The sequence below is a fragment of the Capsicum annuum genome, chromosome 3 (assembly GCF_002878395.1).
Source record: "Capsicum annuum cultivar UCD-10X-F1 chromosome 3, UCD10Xv1.1, whole genome shotgun sequence".
Taxonomy (NCBI): Eukaryota; Viridiplantae; Streptophyta; class Magnoliopsida; order Solanales; family Solanaceae; genus Capsicum; species Capsicum annuum.
In genome coordinates, this window is record NC_061113.1 from 261,857,730 (window position 1) to 261,880,591 (window position 22,862).

General features: G+C 29.3%; 1 protein-coding gene across 1 annotated transcript; it reads left to right on the plus strand.

Annotated features, from left to right (window-relative positions):
* The first annotated feature begins 5,674 nt into the window (after window positions 1-5,674).
* LOC107862047 (probable polyamine transporter At3g19553) lies at window positions 5,675-8,027 on the plus strand. The gene is made up of 2 exons (XM_016707489.2): window positions 5,675-6,926; window positions 7,254-8,027. Exons 1-2 carry the CDS (start codon window positions 5,944-5,946, stop codon window positions 7,774-7,776), a joined length of 1,506 nt encoding a protein of 501 aa, XP_016562975.1. The 5' UTR covers window positions 5,675-5,943; the 3' UTR covers window positions 7,777-8,027.
* The last annotated feature ends 14,835 nt before the right edge of the window (window positions 8,028-22,862 follow it).

Sequence of the window (22,862 nt, forward strand, 5' to 3'; positions counted from 1 at the left end):
ATTTGGTTCGTCGGTTCGGTTTGACTTGACGGTTTAGTCTATACACCCCTATTTCAGGTGATGTTGAAACGTTTAAGGCTAGGCTTGTAGCAAAAGGTTATGGACAAAGAGAAGGAATTGATTACAAAGAAACCTTTTCACTTATTGTAAAGATGAAGACAGTAAGGACTATACTTGCTGCTGCAGCTAGGAAGCAATGGTTTATACATCAAATAGATGTCTATAATGCATTCTTGAATGGTGATCTCAATGATGAAGTCTACATGGACCTACCCCAGGGACTTGCTAGTCAGGGGGAGAATGTAGTATGCAGACTACTCAAATCCCTATATGGACTAAAGCAAGCACCAAGACGGTGGAATAGAAAGATATCGGAAGTGTTATTAAAGTCTCAATTCACTTAGAGTCAATATGATCCATCATTATACATTAGGAAGACAATAGAAGGAGTCACATTGGTACTGGTATATGTTGATGACATGCTGATCACTGGAGATAGTCTAACACTGATAGAAGAAACTAAGGCAATCCTACATCAAAACTTCAAGATGAAAAATCTAGGTGACCTGAGATTCTTTCTTGGAATAGAATTTGCAAGATCTGACAAAGGGATTCTGATGCACCAAAGAAAGTATGCATTGGAACTACTATATGAGCTAGGTTTAACAGCAGCCAAACCTGCAGCCACTCCTATGGATTACAACATCAAACTGACATCTAAACAGTTTGATGAGCATGTCAAGCAAGGGAAATCTACTGATGATCCACCAGTAGACCAAATTGCTTACCAGAAACTAATCGGTAAACTGCTATACCTAACCATGACAAGGCCAGACATAACCTTCTGTGTTCAAACATTGAGTCAGTTCTTTTAAGATCCTAAGAGGTCTCACATAGAAATAGCAATCAAAGTTATTAAATATGTTAAAAACCAACCAGGTCAAGGTGTGTTATTATCTAGCAATGCAAATGACAGAGTAAGTGCTTATTGTGATACAGACTGGGCATCATGTCCTCGTACTAGAAGGTTTGTAACAGGCTACTTTGTGAAGGTTGGAAAATCAATAATTTCCTGGAAATCAAAAAAGCAAACTACTGTTTCCAAGAGTTCAGCTGAAGCTGAGTTCAGAAATCTTACAGCAGTAACTGCAGAGCTGGTATGGATCCTAGGCTTAATGAAAGAAGTTGGGAATGAAGTAGTTCTACCTGTGGATGTATTTAGTGATAGCAAATCTGCTTTGCAAATAACAACAAATCTAATATACCATGAGAGAACAAAAATATTGACATTGACTGTTTCTTTATCAGGGAAAAGATTGTTCAAGGGATGATCAGAACTCATTACATTGCAACTCAAGATCAGCTCGCAAACATGTTAACTAAGGGGCTGACAAGAGCACAACAAGTTCATCTGAATGCCAAGATGGAAATCTATGACATCTTCACACCTTCCTAGCTTGAGGGGGAGTGTTGAAGTATGAAGAGAAGAATGGAGAAGTGTTGAAGTGTTGTGAAATATGAAGAGGAAGCAGAACTGAGAAAAGACTAAAATAGACTAGTTCAAAAATATGTTATAACTATCTAGTAGGTAGTTACTCTAACGACTAGTTAGTTAGTTAGTTAGTTGGTACATTCACAAGCCTATAAATGTAGATGCCTATGTACATTTCTAAATAATAAAAATACAGCAAAGTTACTCTTTCTCTAATGATATCTTTTTTTTCCTTATTTCTTACGTTTTCTTCTTCTTCTTCTTAATTTGTTATTCATTCTCCATTACTGTGATCAAGAAGTATAGCACTGCTTGATTAATGACAAGATCCCAGTACTTGATTGGCATTTAATGGTTGAAGGAAATCTCAAAAATATGGTTGAGGGTGCGATCCCAACATATGGCTAGTTCTTATTTTAGCATACCTTGACTTTAATTCATTTCTCAATTAATGTAGAATTTTTTACCCATTTCAACACTCCCTTCACGTCCAAGGTCTAACTGACTTATGGATCAAAAATTCAAATAAAAATGAACATAACTTTGATACCATGTTAGAACAAGAATTTGTTTACTTTCACGTCGTTGCCTGCAAAAAGAAAAAGGAAAAGAAATACTACAACATTGTCGAGTGGAAATTTTGGGTTTAAATAAGAAAGCTAGAGGCAGAGCCAGCCCTCTTTAGGGGGTTCGTCCGAACTTCCTTTGACGAAAAAATATACTATTTATATATTTGTATAATATACCACAAATTACAATAATTATTACAGTTGAAAATAAAATGAACAAAAGTGAAGAAAATAAAATAATTTTTTTCTTGGCTGAGGCGCGGATATCTCGCTTTCTTTAAAGAGATTCAAGCCCACTGCGGTATAATCTACACCGATTCAGCAGTATATCTCGTGACTTGTCCCCTCCAGGATACAACAGCCCATCAACAATGTACAACTCAAACAACTCCATATTAGTTGAAGAGTCCAAAGCTCCACCATAAGAACACCTTCCTTCAACATATATTTTTTGTATAGTGAATATAGTTAAAGACTTCAAATATTTTTTTTGTCTCAACTCTTTCTTTCACTAATATAATTACTATTTTTTGTATAATGAATATAGTTGGAGACTTAGAATATTTTCGTTGTCTCAACTCTCTTTCACTAATATAATTTTCACACTTAGAATTTTTTCTACTTCAGATTTTCTTGTACATCATACTTCAACACAAAAGAAGAACCACCACTATTTATAGGTGTAGTATTTTGTATTGAATAGGAAGAATGTGGTATAGTAAAGTGGGTACATGAATGGTTGGATGTTACATGAGTTACAAGCATAATTACATAGTATATTGAGCAAATAAAGACTTAGTGGTTATAGGAGTTTCAAGAAACTCATGACCACTTCTTCCACTAACAAATATAAATAATAATACTCATAATACACAATTTATACCCAATAACATATGCACTTAACATATTAATTTAATAATAAAGTGCATATACACCAATATTTCTCCACTCATTTTAATATTAAATTATGAGAGTTGACCAATTTAGTTGAAGGTATATTATTAGCATAATGAAGGTGTGCTCTGCATTGAACCTCCACTTAGTAAAACAATAACCTTTACTCCAGAGTCAGTAGTGGTCTCAGACTTGCACTATGACTGCTTAGGGAAAATAAAGTATTACTGCTTACATACAATAATCAAGGTATTGACATAAGTTTTAATAGTCAGTACATTAACGTCATGTGCTATCTCTATTTTTCATGAGCGTTTTTGAGAATAAGCCTCATTCTCATAGGAAGCGGCCTACTTCCACACTCACATAGATGAAATCTGTCAAGGGTGGTCCTGTAATATAGACATCCCACTCATACGAAATACAGAATTTCATTAAGAGTTTTTTGACTCAACCTTCACAAATCGTACTCACATCATAGGAAGGATTAAACAATAGTGCAATCCACTTTAAGTCATCATATGATTCGTTTTTCCCCCTGAACCTGGTTATAGGATCTCTAGTTCCTAGGTTGGGTTTTCTCATATATGACTCATGATTTTTATAGGCTTTCTTTCCTCCCCTCGACGTGATTCAGACCTTTTATCTTGCCAAGGCCTTGACTAGTCCATCTGCAAGATTATCAACAAATTAACACAATTAATATTGGTATGTCATTGATAATATGATCTCATAATATTGTGTTTTTCTCCTTATGGTCTGAGTTTACCATTATAATAATAATTTATACTCTACCACTAAATTTTGATGCTATCACAATAACTCAAAATTAGAGAAATTAATTTCTCAACATAAAGTTATTGATCAATTCACCTTTTCAACAATTGAAGCTAAAATAGTATGTTTAACCTCCATAATTGAGTTAGCAAATCATAATTTATTTCTTCATTTCAGTAAATAGCACCAAGTTTTTTTTTTCATTTTGTGCTATCACAAACTCTTTTAAGTACAATAGGATTTATTTTACTAAATCAAGCCACATTTTTTTTCAAGTAAATATACCTGATTTGCTTGTGTAACCTGTTTAAGTATTTTTACATAATTTCATGTCAAGTACAACTAGCCACATATCTCATATTTTATTAGGCTAGTAACACCCTTTTTTTCACATCACTTTCACATATTTGAATCAAAATGAGTTGCATGGCTCATACAATCAACAAAATGTATTTCATAATTTTTCTTTTTCACCATTATGTGACATGTCAAGGAAAAGTTCATCACATGATTTAGGTATTTTTCATTCCTAGAATGAAATTTATCTCACCAAAATATTTAATGTCAAGTTGGCTATTCAATCTATCATTTATTTGATAACATGCATGTTAGAGCCTAAGACATTAATAAATATACAAATAGTAACATGTGATTTATTCCAAGACTAATATATGCACTTGTAATTTTTTTTCAAAGTATTCTCAAAAATTCAAAATCACATTTTTCGTGGTGATTTTTTTCATTTCATTACCCCCCACTATTTCGAGACTTTAAGAAAATGGACTTTCATGGAAAGTATTGTTTCATTCATGAAAAATAATAGATAACTTTTTACCTTTCCTCCACAACAAGTAGAAAAGCTTTTACCTTTTTTTCACTTAAGTTGAGGAGTAGAAAGATATTTTACGTGGCTATCCCTTGCCATCCGTCTTTTAAGATCACTTAGCTTGATATCCGCGATTTTTCAAACTGTAACAAAGCATGAATCTCCTTAAAATTATTGGTGTAATATACCACAAATTACAATAATTATTATAGTTGAAAATAAAATGAACAAAAGTGAAGAAAATAAAATAATCTTCTTCTTGGTTGAGGCGCGAATATCTTGTTTTCTTTAAGGAGATTCAAGCCCACTGCGGTATACTCTACACCGATCCAACAGTATATCTCGTGACTTGTCCCCTCCAGGATACAACAACCCATCAATAATGTGTAACTCAAATAACTCCGGATTAGTTGAAGAGTCTAAAGCTTCACCATAAGAGCACCTTCCTTCAACATATATTTTTTGTATAGTGAATATAGTTAAAACTTAGACTATTTTCTTTACCTCAACTTTTTCTTTCACTAATATAATTACTCTCTTTTGCATAATAAATATAGTTGGAGACTTAGAATATTTTCTTGTCTCAACTCTCTCTTTCACTAATATAATTTTCACACTTATAATTTTTTCTACTTCAGATTTTCTTGTACATCATACTTCAACACAAAAAAAGAACCACCACTGTTTATAGGTGTTGTATCAACTCTTGTATTGAATAGGAAGAATACGGTGCAGTAAAATGGGTACATGAATGATTGGATATTATGTGAGTTACAAGCATAATTACACAGTATATTGGGCAAATAAAAACTTAGTGGTTATAAGAGTTTCAAAAAGCTCATAACCACTTCTTCCACTAATAAATGTAAATAATAATACTCATAATACATCATTTATACCCATTAATATATGCACTTAATATATTAATTTAATAATAAAATGCGTATACACCAACATTATACATGATTAAAATTATTTTTTATGTGATTATAATAGGTATTAAACCCTTTCGACTAAATTTTCTTTGAATATTGCCCCTTTTCTAAAATTCTGCCTCCGCCTCTCAAGAAAGCACTTGCAAAAATCTAATGCGTCTGCACGTGGCGAATCTCACTGTTTCTGGCTCTGTAGAAACAGAGACAAAAGACTTGCTCCTTTCTGCAAGCACGTGCATGATCGGTGTTCTCAATTTGACCATGTCCACTTCTTCCTTTTAGTCAATCCAAGAAAAGGAGAGGGGGTTTTAGATATGTCGTACATACCATTAATAAATAGCTAGCCAAATCCTTTCCATAGAATACGGATCTCCAGATTTACGGTCTTGGTGTTGGGTGGGTTGACTTTTTTGTGTTTCCCTGAACACTCTCACACCCAACCTCGTGTTTATGGGTGAGGAGGAGGGAATGGTGACTCATGTTGTCAAGAACACTGCAAATGATAAGAACAATCCAAAACTAACTTTACTGCCTCTTATTGCTCTGATTTTCTATGAGGTTTCTGGGGGACCTTTTGGTGTAGAAGATTCAGTTAAAGCAGGCGGTGGCCCTTTGTTATCCTTGCTTGGTTTCTTGATTTTCCCTTTATTTTGGAGCATACCTGAAGCTCTAATCACAGCTGAGTTAGCCACGAGTTTCCCTCAAAATGGTGGTTATGTCATTTGGATATCATCAGCTTTTGGACCTTTCTGGGGCTTCCAAGAAGGCTTTTGGAAATGGTTCAGTGGTGTCATGGATAACGCTCTCTACCCGGTATTGTTCCTCGATTACTTGAAGCGTTCCATGCCCATCTTTAATCACTTGATTGCAAGAATCCCAGCCCTGTTAGGAATTACTGTCTCTTTAACATACTTAAATTACAGAGGCCTGCATATTGTTGGTTTTTCAACTGTTGTTCTTGCAAGTTTTTCGCTCTTACCCTTTCTGGTAATGGGAATTCTCTCGATTCCTCGAATCAGGCCGAGACGGTGGATTGCTGTGGATTTCAAAAAGGTCGAATGGAGGGGGTACTTTAATACCATGTTTTGGAATCTGAATTACTGGGATAAGGCAAGTACTCTAGCAGGGGAGGTCGAAGACCCTAGTAGAACATTTCCAAAGGCGTTACTCGGGGCTGTACTTTTGGTGGTTTTGTCCTACATAATTCCACTTCTTGCCGGAACAGGAGCTTTAAATACTAATCCTAGTGAGTGGAGTGATGGTTATTTTGCAGAAGCTGGAATGCTGATTGGCAGCTTATGGTTAAAATGGTGGATCCAGGCTGCAGCTGCAATGTCTAATATGGGGTTGTTTGAAGCTGAGATGAGTAGTGATGCCTTCCAACTACTTGGGATGAGCGAAATGGGAATGCTTCCCTCTATATTTGCTTCAAGGTTTGAGAAAATTTCCCGTAAATTCTTAATGCACGTCTTAAATAATAAGCATTTGAACATTACAAGCTAGAGATTTTACCTTGCATGACCTAGAGATATTAGAGCTTCAAATGTTCTATAGCAAGAGGAAATGAGTAGTGCATTCCTACTTCCTTCATCTTAGATATTCAACTAAGGTAGATCCATCATCATAGTCATCAAATAATTTACTTAAAGAAGAAAAGTCCAGTCTTAGGAGCTGTAGGGAGGACCATATCATGAATATATATATTTTGTGAAAGAAATTCTTTATCACAAAACAAGTTATTACTACTACAAATATTGCAGATCAAAATATGGGACGCCCACTATCAGCATCTTGTGCTCTGCAACGGGCGTGATATTTCTGTCATGGATGACTTTTCAAGAAATCGTGGAGTTTCTTAACTTCCTCTATTCAGTAGGAATGCTTCTTGAGTTTGCAGCCTTCATAAAATTAAGGATAAAGAAGCCAGATCTTCACAGACCTTATAAAGTCCCGTTTCAAACAGTTGGAGCAACCGTGCTTTGCCTGCCACCTGCTCTGTTGCTTCTTTTTGTCATGAATCTGGCTTCTATAAAGACGTTTATAGTAAGCGGCTCAGTCATTATTCTAGGACTCTTCTTTTATCCTGCCATAGTGCATGCAAAGGAGAAAAAATGGTGTCATTTTAATACAAGAGAACAGTTGAATGATCTTCAGGACCGATCAGCAGCAGCTTTCGAACTTGATCAGGTTGCTGCTGATGATGCGTCTCTTAGCCTACTCGGACACACTGAAAAAGTACAAGATTCTAAAACCTTGTCACAAGAGATCTCAACAGCTGATTAGAAGATACTTTCATATTTTGTGTACATTTTAAACCAGAAGGGGGAGGGAGCATTGTTGCAAGTATGGTGGTAATGGATTCCAAGTCGTGGAAACAATTTCTTGTAGAAATGCAAGGTAAACCGGTGTAAAATAGATCCAATGTGATCCAACCCCTTCTGAATCCCACACTTGGATGCATTAATCTTTCTCTTTGCGCAGACCACGTTCTTGATTTCCCATTAGATCCTAATTTACCGATTTATTCTTGTGTATAGTCTATGTCAAGAGTACCAGTTTCATCCTCCATTTGAACATATAGATAATTATAGCATGTATCTATTTGAAACATGTTGAGTAGTATGCAGCATCTCCATCTTCATGTGCCTAAACCAAATCCCCCAAATCATTTAATGGGGCCCTAGTTTCTTTATTCCCAGCCCTTAGTAGCCGTTTGGCTATGGAAATTATTTCTTTTTTCCCGATAAATTATTTCACTTTAGTTAAAACACAATGTGTTTGGTCATGAATATTCCAAATTCAATTTCGAAAAATTATTTGGAAGAGTGAAAAACAAGTTTTACTTGTCTTCACTTTTTTCACTCATACTTCTCACAAAATTTCAAAAACAACTTTAATTTATATTCATGGTCAAACTCAACTCCAACTCCAAAAAAAAAAAAATTTTCATGACCCAACGGGTATAAGCTTCATCATTAATATCTCATCATTTAATTAATACTATTATACGTACCCACGCGATGCGCAGATAATATTAAAGTATTAATCGTTTTATATCTGTTTGTTCATCCGAGCATATTAAATCATATTACCTCAGAAAAAAATTCAACTATCATATCAATTTTAAATGAAATGCCAAAAAAAAAAAAAAAAAAAATTCCCTTCCCGACCTCCATCCCCCACCCCCACCCCTTTCCCTCTCAATTTTTTATAATAAAAAGAAAAAAAAAATTATCACCCTCCCATCTACCCCCACCACCACCACACCATGCCGCCATCATCTCCCATCCCATCTATTACCAAATTCATATGAAAAAAATTGTGTAACTGTAAAAATAATATATATGTTTCGTATTTTTTTTAATAATATTATTCACATTTTAAAGGTATTAGATTGTTAATATTTTTCCTCCACCCATTCACCATCATCACTACACGCCACCTCTAATCAAATCTATATGAGAAAAACAAAAATGTAATTGCAAAATAAGTTTTAATGTTTCAGATTTTTCTTTTTTATATTGTTTACGATAATTTGAAGATTTCAGATTGTCAAAAACAACTTATATTTTTATTCTACCATCTCCTCATATCTTTCGTTTAAAACTTATAAATAGTAATATGTGTATTATCTAATTTATATTCTCAAAAAAAAATTCACCCCTCCCCCCGTCCCCACACAAAAGTTGGTATACAATTTTTTTTTATTGTATTCAATTATTTTACTTTTCTCTAATTTAACTTTGAATGAAATTATTTTTTATGTTATACGCATAAGCAATTGTGTTTTCTTCTCTCTTGTCTCAAAATAGACAAATTAAAATAGATAAGTCTTGTTACACCAAAATAAATAAAAAATAGATTAGAAAAATACTCTAAAATATATAATATATTAAAAATAATTATAATCTAAAATTAAAGTTAAAAACTTTCACATCTAGAGATATATAATTTTTTTCTCATATTCTTATTTTCTTACTCAAGATTCAAAAAAAAATCATTAATTTGTCCTAAAAATTAAAAGAAATTTCATAATGCATGCAAAATTTTGGAATATTATTTTTTGAATATGAATTTTAAAAGAAAAATTAAAATAATAATTTATTCGATGAAAACAAATTTTAATGTGCAACCGTGTAGAATATATTTAATTATATTTCAAGCCACAATATTAAAAAAATTATTTTTTAGACTATGATTTAATATTCTATTTTTTTCAATAAAAAATTTAAGTGATAAAAATTATTGGCATAAGAAACTATCATTGTAAAAAATTTAAGTTGTTGCTTGTGTTTTAGTCATCATGACTTTTTTAAAAAAAAAAAAAAAACTCCATCTATTAGAAATTTAAATATATATGTAATTTTATCTATAGCATTACCTTTCTTAGCATCAGAAGATTATCATCTCACATTCAAATAGAAATAGATAAGCTATGACAACTTAAATTTTATCAAGTATTTAAAATTGTTTAAATCTGATTTAGATTTTTAGATGAAAAAATTATTGAAAAAAAATTAAAAATATTTGACAATAATATAATTATGCAATATTGACTTAATTTGTGTACATATATTAAATAATTCGTTAAATATTTAAAAACAATAAATCTAAACCTAATAAATTGAATGATTGATAATGTAAATTTCAAACCTGAACTCATATTATTTAAGTTATGAATTTACTTCTATTCAATGTTTTAAAAGATGTGGTAAATAATCTATTATAATAGAGAAAAGTTATATTTATATGAAAAGTTTTTGCTATAACAATGTGTATATGTAATATATAGGTTAAGCTAAAAGTGCATGAAAGCAATAATTGCTAAGATAATCATATGTTCCTCCAAAATAAATAAGAATAATTAAATCATATATATACTATCAAATCAACAATTATGACTTTTAAGAAAAAAAATTCAACTCTTGATATGTTTATAATTTGCCTGAATTAACCAAGAGCTAGCAAATAATGCATTATCTTTGCAATATAGATTATCATTTTAATTAATTTCGAACTTACGGTAAATAAAATGTCATAAGTTATCCTTATTGAAATTAAATATGCGAATAACATTAAATTTGATTGGTGTTTTAGTACATTTTATTGTTAATCTTGAAATATGTAAAAAATCTCACGACATTATATTAAAAATTATCACATAAAATAGAAACACACAAAATATTATGAGTATTTTTTTTAAATAATTATATAAAAATAATAACAAAAGTTAATGTATACAAAGAGTCAACTTAATTTCTCAATTAAAAGTAGTTTTATTTTGTATCTACGTAGTAAAGTTTCTTTTTATTAGAAATCAAACAAACAGAAAAATATTACTTACTTGTATTCAAGTTTGGATATAGTGAAAATAAATTAGACCGTAATAGCACCATCACCCATTTACATAAAAATAAGAGAAAATGGTCAAAAGCCCCTCAACCTTTACCCCAAATTTCAACTACACACTTATACTTTGCGAGGGTTCTATGACCCCCTTGAACTATTTTAAAATAAAATTATTACCCCCCAACACTGACATGGCAAGAGAGTGAGAACAAAAATAATTTATTAAAAATTTATTTTTAATATTTCTTTAAATAAATATATATAATTTAATTATTATTTTTATTTTTTCTTCATTTCTTCTTCTTCTTCTTCTTCTTCTTCTTCTTCTTCTTCTTCTTCTTCGATGGCATCCAAGAACTCATCAATGACATTTCTTCTTCTTCCTCCTCTTCCTCTTCCTCTTCCTCTTCTTCTTCTTCTTCCTCTTCCTCTTTCTCTTCCTCTTCCTCTTCCTCTTCTTCCTCCTCTTCCTCTTCCTCTTCCCCTTCCTCTGCCTCTTCCTCTTCCTCTTCTTTTTCTTCTTCGTCTTCTTCTTCTTCTTCTTCTTCTTCTTCTTCCTTCTCCTCCTCCTCCTCCTTCTTCTTCTTCCTCCTCTTCCTCCTCTTCTTCCTCCTCCTCTTCCTTCTCTTTCTCTTCCTCTTCCTCTTCCTCTTCTTCTTCTCCTTCTCCTTCTTCTTTTTCTTCTTTTTCTTCTTCTTCTTCTTCTTCTTCTTCTTCTTCTTCTTCTTCTTCTTCTTCAATGACATCCAAGAATTCGAATTACGTGAGAATGTTGAATCAATTTAGATTGAAAAATTCGAATTAATTTCTGGGTTAGAATCATTCCTTAGCTCCCCAAAAATTGATTAACGTTGAGAATGTTGAAATTCATCAAAAAAAATAAAGTCGTCGGAATTTTGAATTTTGCCGGCGCTGTCACTGTCCAGCGTCGATGGACATGGAATTTTAAATGTTGAAACAATGTCGAATTTGGTGAAAATCGAATATTTTTGGACATTAATTGTTGATTTGATTTTGATAAGATTACCTATCGTGTGAATTCCATATGATTCATTAGAAGAAGAAGAAGAAGAAGAAGAAGAAGAAGAAGAAGAAGAAGTTGATAAGATTACCTATCGTGTGAATTCCATATGATTCGTTAGAAGAAGAAGAAGAAGAAGAAGTTGATAAGATTACCTATCGTGTGAATTCCATAAAAAAATTAGAAGAAGCCATTGAAGAAGAAGAAAAAAAAATAGAAGAAGAAGAAGAAGAAGAAGAAGAAGAAGAAGAAGAAGTTGATAAGATTACCTATCGTGTGAATTCCATAAAAAAATTAGAAGAAGCCATTGAAGAAGAAGAAGAAAAAATAGAAGAAGAAGAAGAAGAAGAAGAAGAAGAAGAAGAAGAAGAATTGAACGACATATGATGTGGAATTAATTTTTTATAGTAAAAAAAAAAAGTAATATGACATGAAATTATGTGGAATGACACGTCGCAGCGCGTGTAAACCACAAATTAAAATAAAATCTGGGTATGGGAGAAGAAGAAGAAGAAAAAAAAAATAGAAGAAGAAGAAAAAAAAATAGAAGAAGAAGAGAAGAAGAAGAAGAAGAATTGAACGACATATGATGTGGAATTAATTTTTTATTGTAAAAAAAAAGTAATATGACGTGAAATTACGTGGAATGACACGTGGCAGCGCGTGTAAACCACAAATTAAAATAAAATATGGGTTAGATATTCCACTTTAAAATAGTTCGGGGAGGGGGGGTAATAATTCTATTTTAAAATAGTTCAGGGGGGTCATAGGACCCCCACAAAGTATAAGTGTGTAGTTGAGATTTGGGGTAAAGGTTGGGGGGGCTTTTGACCATTTTCTCTAGATAAAAATGTAAAATTTCTAAAAATAAATAAATAAAGAATATGAAGAATGCAATAAATAAATTTACGAAAAAATTTAATGATCAATAACAAAGTGGGAGAAGAAGATTTAATATTATATGTCAATGCAGGAGAAAGTGTGTGTATATATATAAAAGAGAGTTTAAGAGGTTAGAAATTTATTCCAACTCAAATTCATTTAAATTGAAATTCGGTACCATATCAGTTTGTTATAAGAATATTAGGATATTAATTGGATAAATATAGATATAAAATTTTTTTTAAAAAAAAGAGCAAAAACATTTAGTTCCTATCAAGGTGGAGGATATACTATTAAAAAGGAACTCTCACACCAAGTAAACAACTTATTTTTAAATTTCAAAGTAATTTTTATCAGCTAATTGGGAATAAGGAACGTCTAGGTTAGTTGTTGTTGTTTTAATTATTATTATTATTATTATTATTATTATTATTATTATTATCATTATTATTATTATTAATAATAATAATATTAAGGTTACTCCTACGTACTTTTTGGTTTGTTAGTATATTGCCACTACTAATGATTTAATACTTATCAATTTATTATTTTTATTATTATTAGTATTATTATTAATATTACTACTAAACAGAATCCGTACTACTATTGCTACTATTTTTGTACTATTTATTATAACTAGTCTTAGTATACGTGTTTCACGCGTGTAATTTGCTTCAATGAGTTTAATTTTATAAAATCACTTCGATGTGTATCTTTCGACGAGAAATAATTTGTGTTTGACTAATAAATTTAAAGGCAGAGCAACTATTAGTATTTGATTAAGTTTTTTAAATTGATTTTAAATGTATTTTTCTCAAAAATACTTTTAAAACAAAATTTCTTTTTTTTAGGTTCTGAAATAGTAGAAGTTAAAACTCGTTTTGTTTGTTAGATTTATTTTAATTCAATCTCTCATCCTTGGATCTATGGTATTTCCAAACATATACTTAATTTAATGCGTATGTAACCACTATGTCTTTCATGTCACTTAATCTAGGACTACATGATCAATTAATTTTTTATTTAGATCATTTTTATTATTTAAATTAATTTTTTGATGTGTACTTTAACGTAGATTGCAAATTCTTGTAAATGGTGAATATGATTAATTGAGTAGCAACTTAAAAATGTAAACTCAAACTAATGGGAAATTTTTACTAACGTGCAAAAAAGAAAAAATAAAAAATTGACCTCATAATCCTTTCCACGAGGTATTAACATACGTTATAATTTAATACATGTCCACACCCACATAAGAAATTTTTCAATCGTTCTATTAACCAAGCACAAATAAATATAAATATTTTTGTTCATAAGAAAACAAATTTGAAAATCATAAAATTGAAGATCCATTAACAAAAATTACAGCTCTAACTCATAAAGTTCTATAAGCAAAAATATACTCGTAAACCTAGAAAATATTTAAAGTTGAAATTAAAAATAACATGACGTTATGCGAAATTCACATTACAAACATTCACAAAATAAGATTACAAAAAAATTATAATAAAAACAACATAATATTTAATATGCTTTAGTAAAATGACCTACATATTGAAAAACTAATATTACAGATACAAACCTAGAGTGAATAAATCTCTCCAAAATAAAACTCTTTACTTATGGATGTTATGGTATTATTTGTAGGAAGAAAAGATCCTCAATTTATAGAAGTCCAAAAGGGCTAATCAAATATGGAAGAAATATTTTCAAGAAAAGAAAATATTTTACATCAAAAAAACTTTAATTATAGTAGAAAATTAAAGCAAATCCTAATAAAAAGAACGTGATAATTAATATTTATTAGGAGTCAAAGTCTTATTTAACCTTCCTTAATAGAAAGTCCTTAAACTCCAAAATCAGAAGTTTATAACCATATAAGATAATATAAATGACTTTGAAAAAAACTCAAGTTAAATAATATTTTAAATTTATCATATATTTTGCTCTTAGATTTATTTTATCACATTCTTTTAAATGAAAATATAAATGTTCCTATACTGCATTGACACATTAATATTTGAATTAAAAGTAAGTGAGCATTTTTGATCCCATAAAGATACAGAATTTAGGTTCAGTTAATTATAGAACACTTTGTTGTGAGCTTGAAATTTAAATTTCATCATGCATAATTTATATCATCTTTAATATAATCACTAAGCCATATTTTAGGATATTGAATACTTGTATTTTTTTGGATGTTATCGAAAAACTTTTTGATCATTCAAGCTCCAAATTTGTATTTTTTTTCCTCCAATTTCTTAATTACTTGTTACACGTAATCATATAAGAAATCAACCTTTTATTACAATAATATTTCATAAGATTATTATAACTATTTATACCCATAGTAATGGACATACTTTGTTACCACAAATTCATATTCTACTAACACTTGATATTTACATTAATGACTTTAACTTTTCAGAACAATCCAAGTATAATTAGAAATTGTCAGGCCGAGTGCGCTTCAATGCATAATACACCAGTGGCATGAAACTTTGACCCATCAGTAACATTATTTTTCACTCCAACCTATATGAAATGTGATCTTTTATGCTTGATATTGTATTAGGACTCCTCCATATGTCCATACATATATACTTGGGAGTCTATTTGGCATGATAGAAAATGACTTCCAACGTATTCTTTGATGGTAATCGCATCATTTTAGTATAAATGATGGGATAAAATAATCTCGAAATTAAGTAATACTTTATACCAAATATGAGATATAGTTAATTCTTAACTCTATTCCGAGATTATTTTTCTTATCCCTTCCACCAAACGACTCCTAAGTCCCCTTCCCATATATTTTTGGAGTCTACATCAATTCTCGTAAGAACTCTTATCAATATATTCCTTATTCACTACTTTGGCATACAAATCTCTATCCAAATTAAACACTCTTAGCAAACACAGTGGCATAATTGTAAAAGAATATTTCAGAGTAACTACTACACATAGACACATAATTGCACATTAAGTTGCAAAAACAATTGATAAAGCTGATGAAATACTTGTCTCTGGATCATTAAAAGCGAAAATAATATTGTAGGAACACTTACAATCAAGTAAACACGCTGAATTTGATAATAAAGTCGATAAAATTTCAATTCCGCTTATTCTGACATTTTTCCAGCAATATTGGTATACCAAAAACTTTGTAGCATGTTCCACTCAATTCAAAACACTTTTTTCTAACTAAGCAGAAATTCCACAAGTAAATTCTTTTAATATATAATCATGGTGTCTAGGCCCGTTTGTACGCACTTTGACTAATTTCACGAAATACCTATCATCTCCCGCCAACAACATGGTAGTAAGTAACTCTGTCCATCAAAGTTAGAACCGACACATTTTTTTGTTATGCTAAAAAAAAGTACATGTCTTCAAAATCGTATGAAAATACAACAAAGAATAAACAAACAAACATGTTTTTATTAAAAGAAAGTATACGTCTTTATAGTACAACAATGAATCGCATGAGATGCCTAACTTTTCAATGTTAGTGAATGTGCATGAAGACATCCAAGCACTACTCTAGAAGTGTAAAAGCGAAAAATGGGATTGGCAATTTCACTATGCCACACACTTATTTTCTATATGCCCAAATTTCCAACCGAAGAACACGACATTTCATATATGAAGTTATGCATTATATTAAGGATGAGATAATCGTGAAGAAAACTAATTATAACAAATTGAAGTTAAAGCACAAGCACTTCTTGTAACCATGAATCAAGCTAAATACACATTGAAACAATAAAAGTAGTGTCTTACAAAGAAAGTCGCCTTGGCTAGATATTGAATTCACACAAAGAGGCAGAGAGATCAGATCTTGTTTGCAAAATTTTGGAATTCACATTGTATTTATGCAAATTTTTTACATGATTTTTCCTTCCATGTTTTTCTTTCTTTATTCCTTTTTTTACGTGATTGTTTTTTCAGTTTTTTCTTTCCATATATTCCTTTCTTTATTCCCTTTTTGTACGTGATTTTCCTTCTTGATTACTCTCCTTATTTTTACATGACTTGCTATTGTGGTATGTCTATTAAAATTATAAGAGGAAAAGGACTCCTAAAATCAATTATCACAAATTCTCGGACTTTTTACATCATTCAAATAAGGAAAAAAATTAATAAGTAAAATTTTAGTTGATTTTAAAGTCTTAAATATTATAAAGAGAATTGAATAATAATATAACAAAAAAGATGAAAAGACAATTTTGTCTATTGTAGAATATTTTAATGAAGGGTAAAAAAGTTCAAATCACTTTTCTAAGAGTTTGCACACTTTTAATATATTATAGATATAGATTATAGATAAATATAGAAGATTACTACGCACTATTACTACTAATTTTACTGCTATTATTTATTATTAATATCATTATTATATTTTTAATTTTTATTTAATATTTACATAAATTATGTTAGATAGTTTTATAATATTTATTTGAATTATTAAAGAGATAAACATAAAAGAGTAAAAGTTCATTCAAAACTTTTTAATCGTGAGTTTCTATTTTTAAGCTAATGAAATCTTTTTTTAAAATAAAGAATAATATATTTTTAATTTTTTTTAAAATAAAGACTAATAGATTTTTAAATTAAAATATTTTAAATTTTTTAATATATTTATTTATTTATATTATTATTATTATTGTTATTATTATTACTACTACTATATTTTTTTGGTTAATATTATTATTAATACTACTCCTATTACTGTTTCTATTATATGTATTGTTACTACTACTATTTACTTATTATTATTATTAATATTGTTATTGTTATTACTACTACTACATTTTTTGGTTAATATTATTATTAATACTACTACTACTCCTATTACTCTATTACTATTTCTATTATATGTATTGTCACTATTATTATTATTATTGTTGTTGTTGTTGTTGTTGTTGTTTATTAATATTATTATTATATTTTTAGATTTTATTTAATATTTACATAAATTATATTTAGATAGTTTTACAATATTTATTTGAATTTGTAAAGAGATAAACATGAAAGAGTAAAAGTTCATTCGAAACTCTTTAACTATGAATTTCTATTTTCAAGCTAATAAATTTTTTTTTTTCAAATAAAGAATAATATATTTTCAAATTCAAATATTTTAAATTTTTTAATACATTATTATTACAACATTAGTAAGTTATGTCCTAAAAATTGCCACGTGGCTTTTTAATATCTTGCCACATGACTTCTTGTCTTGCTTTAAATTTTGCGCTTATATATATGTATAGAGAAAGAGAGAGAGATTACTTTGTGATCAACTAATGTTTAGGCAAAGATTAGATGAGTCGGTCGACAGCTTAATAGTAGTATATAGTTACGATCCTGAAACAATTTAGAAGAAGGAATAGTATAAAATACTCCGATCGTCCCATATTAGTTGGACACTTTCACCATTGCACAATCCTTAAGACTTCATAATATAGGTAATTTTTACTAATCTGTCTTTAAGCCATTCCTTTGAAAGGAAACTTTTAAACATGTTTAGGTTTTCAAAAATATTAATCATAGGGGCAAAATAAAAATTTGCTAATTAATTTTGTCTTGATTTGAAGAATGGACAAGTAATTTAAAAGTATTATTTACATTTAGGTGAACAATTAATATGAGAAAAAGAAAGTGAAATTAGAAAAGATAAAAAAGAGTCAAGTAATTTAATACTCCTCCATTCTATGTTAGTTGATCACATTATTTCCTCTTACTTTGTTCACTTTTACTCGTCACTAATTTCCTATTTATAATTTTTGACATATCAAGAAAAAAAAAATTGTTTCTATTTTACTCTTATCATTTTATATTTTTTCTTTAAATTAATTTCAAGACACAGTGTTAACACCACTTAATAAGAATACTATGATAAAATAATTATGTTATTAATTATTTTTCTTTATAGGTGTGTCGTTTCAATTTGTGACGAGTAAATCGAACGAAGAGAGTATTAAAAATACATATCTCAAATTACTTCTCCACTTACTAAATTATGATAAAATTAATTAAATCTTTTTTATCTTACCCCTACAATTAATACTCTTTGAAAATGTAAAAATAAATTTATAAAGTTCCAATAAAGTATATTAAGGTCGGGGTGAATTATTATAATTATCCTTATTTATGATTTCTTAAAGAGCGTACAAACGTAAAAGTAATCAAATAATATCAGGACAGAGAGTGTAATACTTCTTAAAGAGCGTGCAAATGTAAAAGTATACTAGATGTCAACAGTTTGTACTAGCGGGGCTAATATATATGAGTTTTTTTATCTCAATTTATGTGACACAAATAGCACTTAGATTATCAATCATTAAAATAATTGAAGTTTTTAATTCGTATGCTTTATAATACTTTTTTTCTAAGGAAAGGGACATTCTATAACACTTTTTAAAACAAATAGACCAAGTTTGAAAACTTTCCAAAAAAGTGGTCAATCAGATATATTATTTCATCTTCATAGCCTTTTCCTAATTTGGGTCATTCTGGCCTACGTAGTCCCTATACAGTCCATATACAATACTGATACAATCTATATACAATGATGATACATTATTCAACTTGGGCAATTCGGCCCCTTTAAAAATATTTCAATTTTTTTTTGCTATATATTTTTTAACTGATCAAATATTTTGATTTTTTTACTGTTTATAAATAATACTTAAATTGTATAAAAATGATATAATTGTTAAATAGAATATGTATTTATATAAGATATATGTATAGAAATTGTATAGTTCTATCAAATATGCATATGTATAAAATATATATAAAAAATCTATAGAAAATATATGAAAATTATATAATTGTTGCATAAAATGTGTAAAAAAAAAAAAAGTGCAGTTATTGTATAAATTGAGTATCAAAACTGTATAATTTTCGTATAGAATATTTATATGTATAATATATATATAAAAACTGATGGGTATCGCCACGTGGCTTAATCCCGAATCACTCCTTAAGGAATAGGACACAATAATATATAGCGACATCAGAGAAGAGATTACCCTCTTTATTGTAAGATAGGCCCCCCGCGTCCTTTCTTAAGAGATGGAGCAATCCTCACTCGACAGCTCAAAGCTGACCGGTACAACCCGCGTGCTTGCCTACTCGTCTTTCACAGGCCTATTTGTACCCAGCTACATGATGGAAGTCCCCTCGGCCAATCCTCACTCGACAGCTCAAAGCTGATTGATACAACCCGCGTGCTTGCTTACTCATCTTTCACAGGCCTATTTGTACCCAGCTACAATCTCTTCCCTTATAAAAGAAAAAAGGACCCCTCGGTCAATCCTCAATCGACAACAACTCCGTCCTAGAGAAGTAAAGTCTCTGCCCTTATCACTTGATTGATCTAATCAGACACTGCTCTTCCCTACTTTTGACAGAAGAATAAGAGCACAAGTTATCCTTAGTAGAAACAATATAGAACAAGCCAGTAAATTGAAAAGGTTAGAAAGTAGAATTTAAATTTCAAGGCCATTTTCATGGAAATAATTTAATTTGAAGTGTCGCTTATTTCCTTTTTCCATTTTTTTTATTTCAATTTAAGTGATTGATATAGTTTCGAGAGTTGGTCAAATATTTATATAGCTTTTAAATTTTTTAAATTATTAATTATGTGATTTTTCTAATGTTCTTTAACATAATTTTTCAATAAGATATGAATATTTTCTCGTCCCAGTTTAGTAGCATAAATAAAAATTCGATAGCCAATTAATTTTTTTTAATATTTTATTAAGTTCTTAATTATTGTCATTTACAGTACTTTTTACCTCATTTTTAAATAATAAATATTATTTTTATGTCTTTCTCTGTCTCATCTCAATTTACGTGGTACTAATGTAATTTCGATGGTCAATCAAATTGTTTATGTTGACATATCATTTGGTGTCCATTTTATCCTTTTTATGAAATATTATTAATTTTGTAATACCTAAATGACCCTAATAAATAATTATGAGTGATATACAAAAATAACGATTGAAACAACGAAACAAATATATCTTATATGACTTATAATAATTAATTACATGTGATATAAAAAAATTACTATAAAAAAATACTTATGAAAAAATAAGTGGACCTCATATAAGAGCGTCAAGCTAATTTAAAATACTAAGAGTTAATTCATCATTTATGTCTAGTTTTTTTTTTTATCAAATATTATTATTTTTTTAATAATTAGATGACTTATAATAATTAATTAGTGGTGATATAGTAAAATTACGACTGAATTAACTGAAAGAGACATGTCAGAAATATCTATTTGTCTTATTTTTATTAAATATTATTAACTTTCTAATACATAAATGACTTATAATAATTAATTAAGGGAGATACAGAAAAATCACGATTGAAACAGCTGAAGCAGGCAATACAAACAGATATGTCGGCCTGCTGCCTGCTTCAACAATGAAACTTCCTCTTATAATTTCGATAGTCAATCAATTTTTTTTCATGTTGACATATCATTTTGCCTCCATTTTACCTTTTTAAAATTTATGAAATATTATTAATTTTTTAATACTTAAATGATCATATAATTAATTAGGGGTGATACGTGATATAATAAAATCATGATTGAAGTAACGAAGTAAACATATCTTATATACTCATAATAACTAATCAGAAGTGATATAGCAAAATTACTATAAAAAATACTTGTGAAAAAAATTTAAGTGGGCTCATATAAGATGTCAAGTTAATTTAAAACATTAAGCGTTAATTTATTATTTTATGTTTATTTCATTTTATTTACTAAATATTATTAATTTTTTAATACTTAAATGACTTATAACAATTAATTAGGGGTGATATATAAAATTATGATTGAAACAACTGAAATAGACATGTCAAAAATGTCTATTTTACTTTTTTTTAATTAAATTTGTATTATTATTTTAATACATAATGTATTATAATAATTAATTAAAAATAATATAATAAAATTACAATTAAAACAGCTTAAGATTACATATAATAAACTTACAATTAAAGTAATTGAAACATACATATCAAAATTTTTTGATAAATAAATGATTCGAGCATCATCAAAACGTGAATGCAACAATATTTGTGGAGAGTCCAACATACATAAAAATCTACTATACAAATTAAGGCCTTGTTTGGCCATGAAAACATAATTTTTCGTAGTTGAAAATAGAGTTGAAATTGAAGTTGGAGTTGTGCTTGACCATGAATATAAATTATAGTTATTTTAAAAATTTTGTGAGAGAAATAAAAGTGAAAACAAGTTTTTCTTATTTTCATTTTTCTAAAATATAATTTTAAATTATATTTGATTTTTTCATGGCGAAACATTATAATTTTTATTTTTTTCACTAAAATAAATTAATTTTTCAAAAGTGAAAAAAAACTAATGACCAAACCGCTACTAAGAGCCCATTTGGCCATGAAATTTTTTTACTTTTTTCCAAAAAAAATTTCCGAGGTTGAAAATTGTGGTGTTTGGCCATGAAAATTCGGAAAATAATTCTGGAATTTTTTTCTGAAAAGGAAAAACAGGTTTTTGGTGTTTTCACAATTTTTCAACTCCAATTTCAACTTTTATTATTATTACATATAACCTCAATCTTTTAAATTTTTACATAAAACTCTCCTTATAATTGTAACTAACTACCAACAAACAAATAAAAACACTTTCTCATCCATTTGCACTTGTATTCTATTCTCATTCATTTGCAGTGTACATACGAGCTTATTTCCAACTGTTTGACAGTGAATACTGTTGGTGGATCTAGAGTGCAATACTCAACCCTCTATGTTTACTTTCATCTAATGTTGTTTATAGACTCTTCTGCTGGCACCCTGAAATTGCCAATCAGCTGATTGATGTTAGCACATGATACTCCTTACCTTGGCTATTTATTTTTGCTTTTATATTAGATTTCTTTATACAACAGATGGAGAGTAGTTTAAGTTGTATATTCTGGTTGAGGGGGGGGGGGGCATCTTCAACCGTTACGTGATCTAATTGCCACTAAAATTTGGTAGAGTTGGAAATGCTATGGAGATGATGTTTTTCATTTAAAAGAAAAGTTGTAGCTTGCATTTTGTCGATCTTAAT

Coding starts and splice junctions, on each gene's coding strand:
- LOC107862047 (XM_016707489.2), top strand. CDS start 5,944: ATGGGTGAGGAGGAGGGAATGGTGACTCATGTTGTCAAGAACACTGCA. Junction 6,927..7,253: donor CCCTCTATATTTGCTTCAAG/GTTTGAGAAAAT, acceptor CAAATATTGCAG/ATCAAAATATGGGACGCCCA.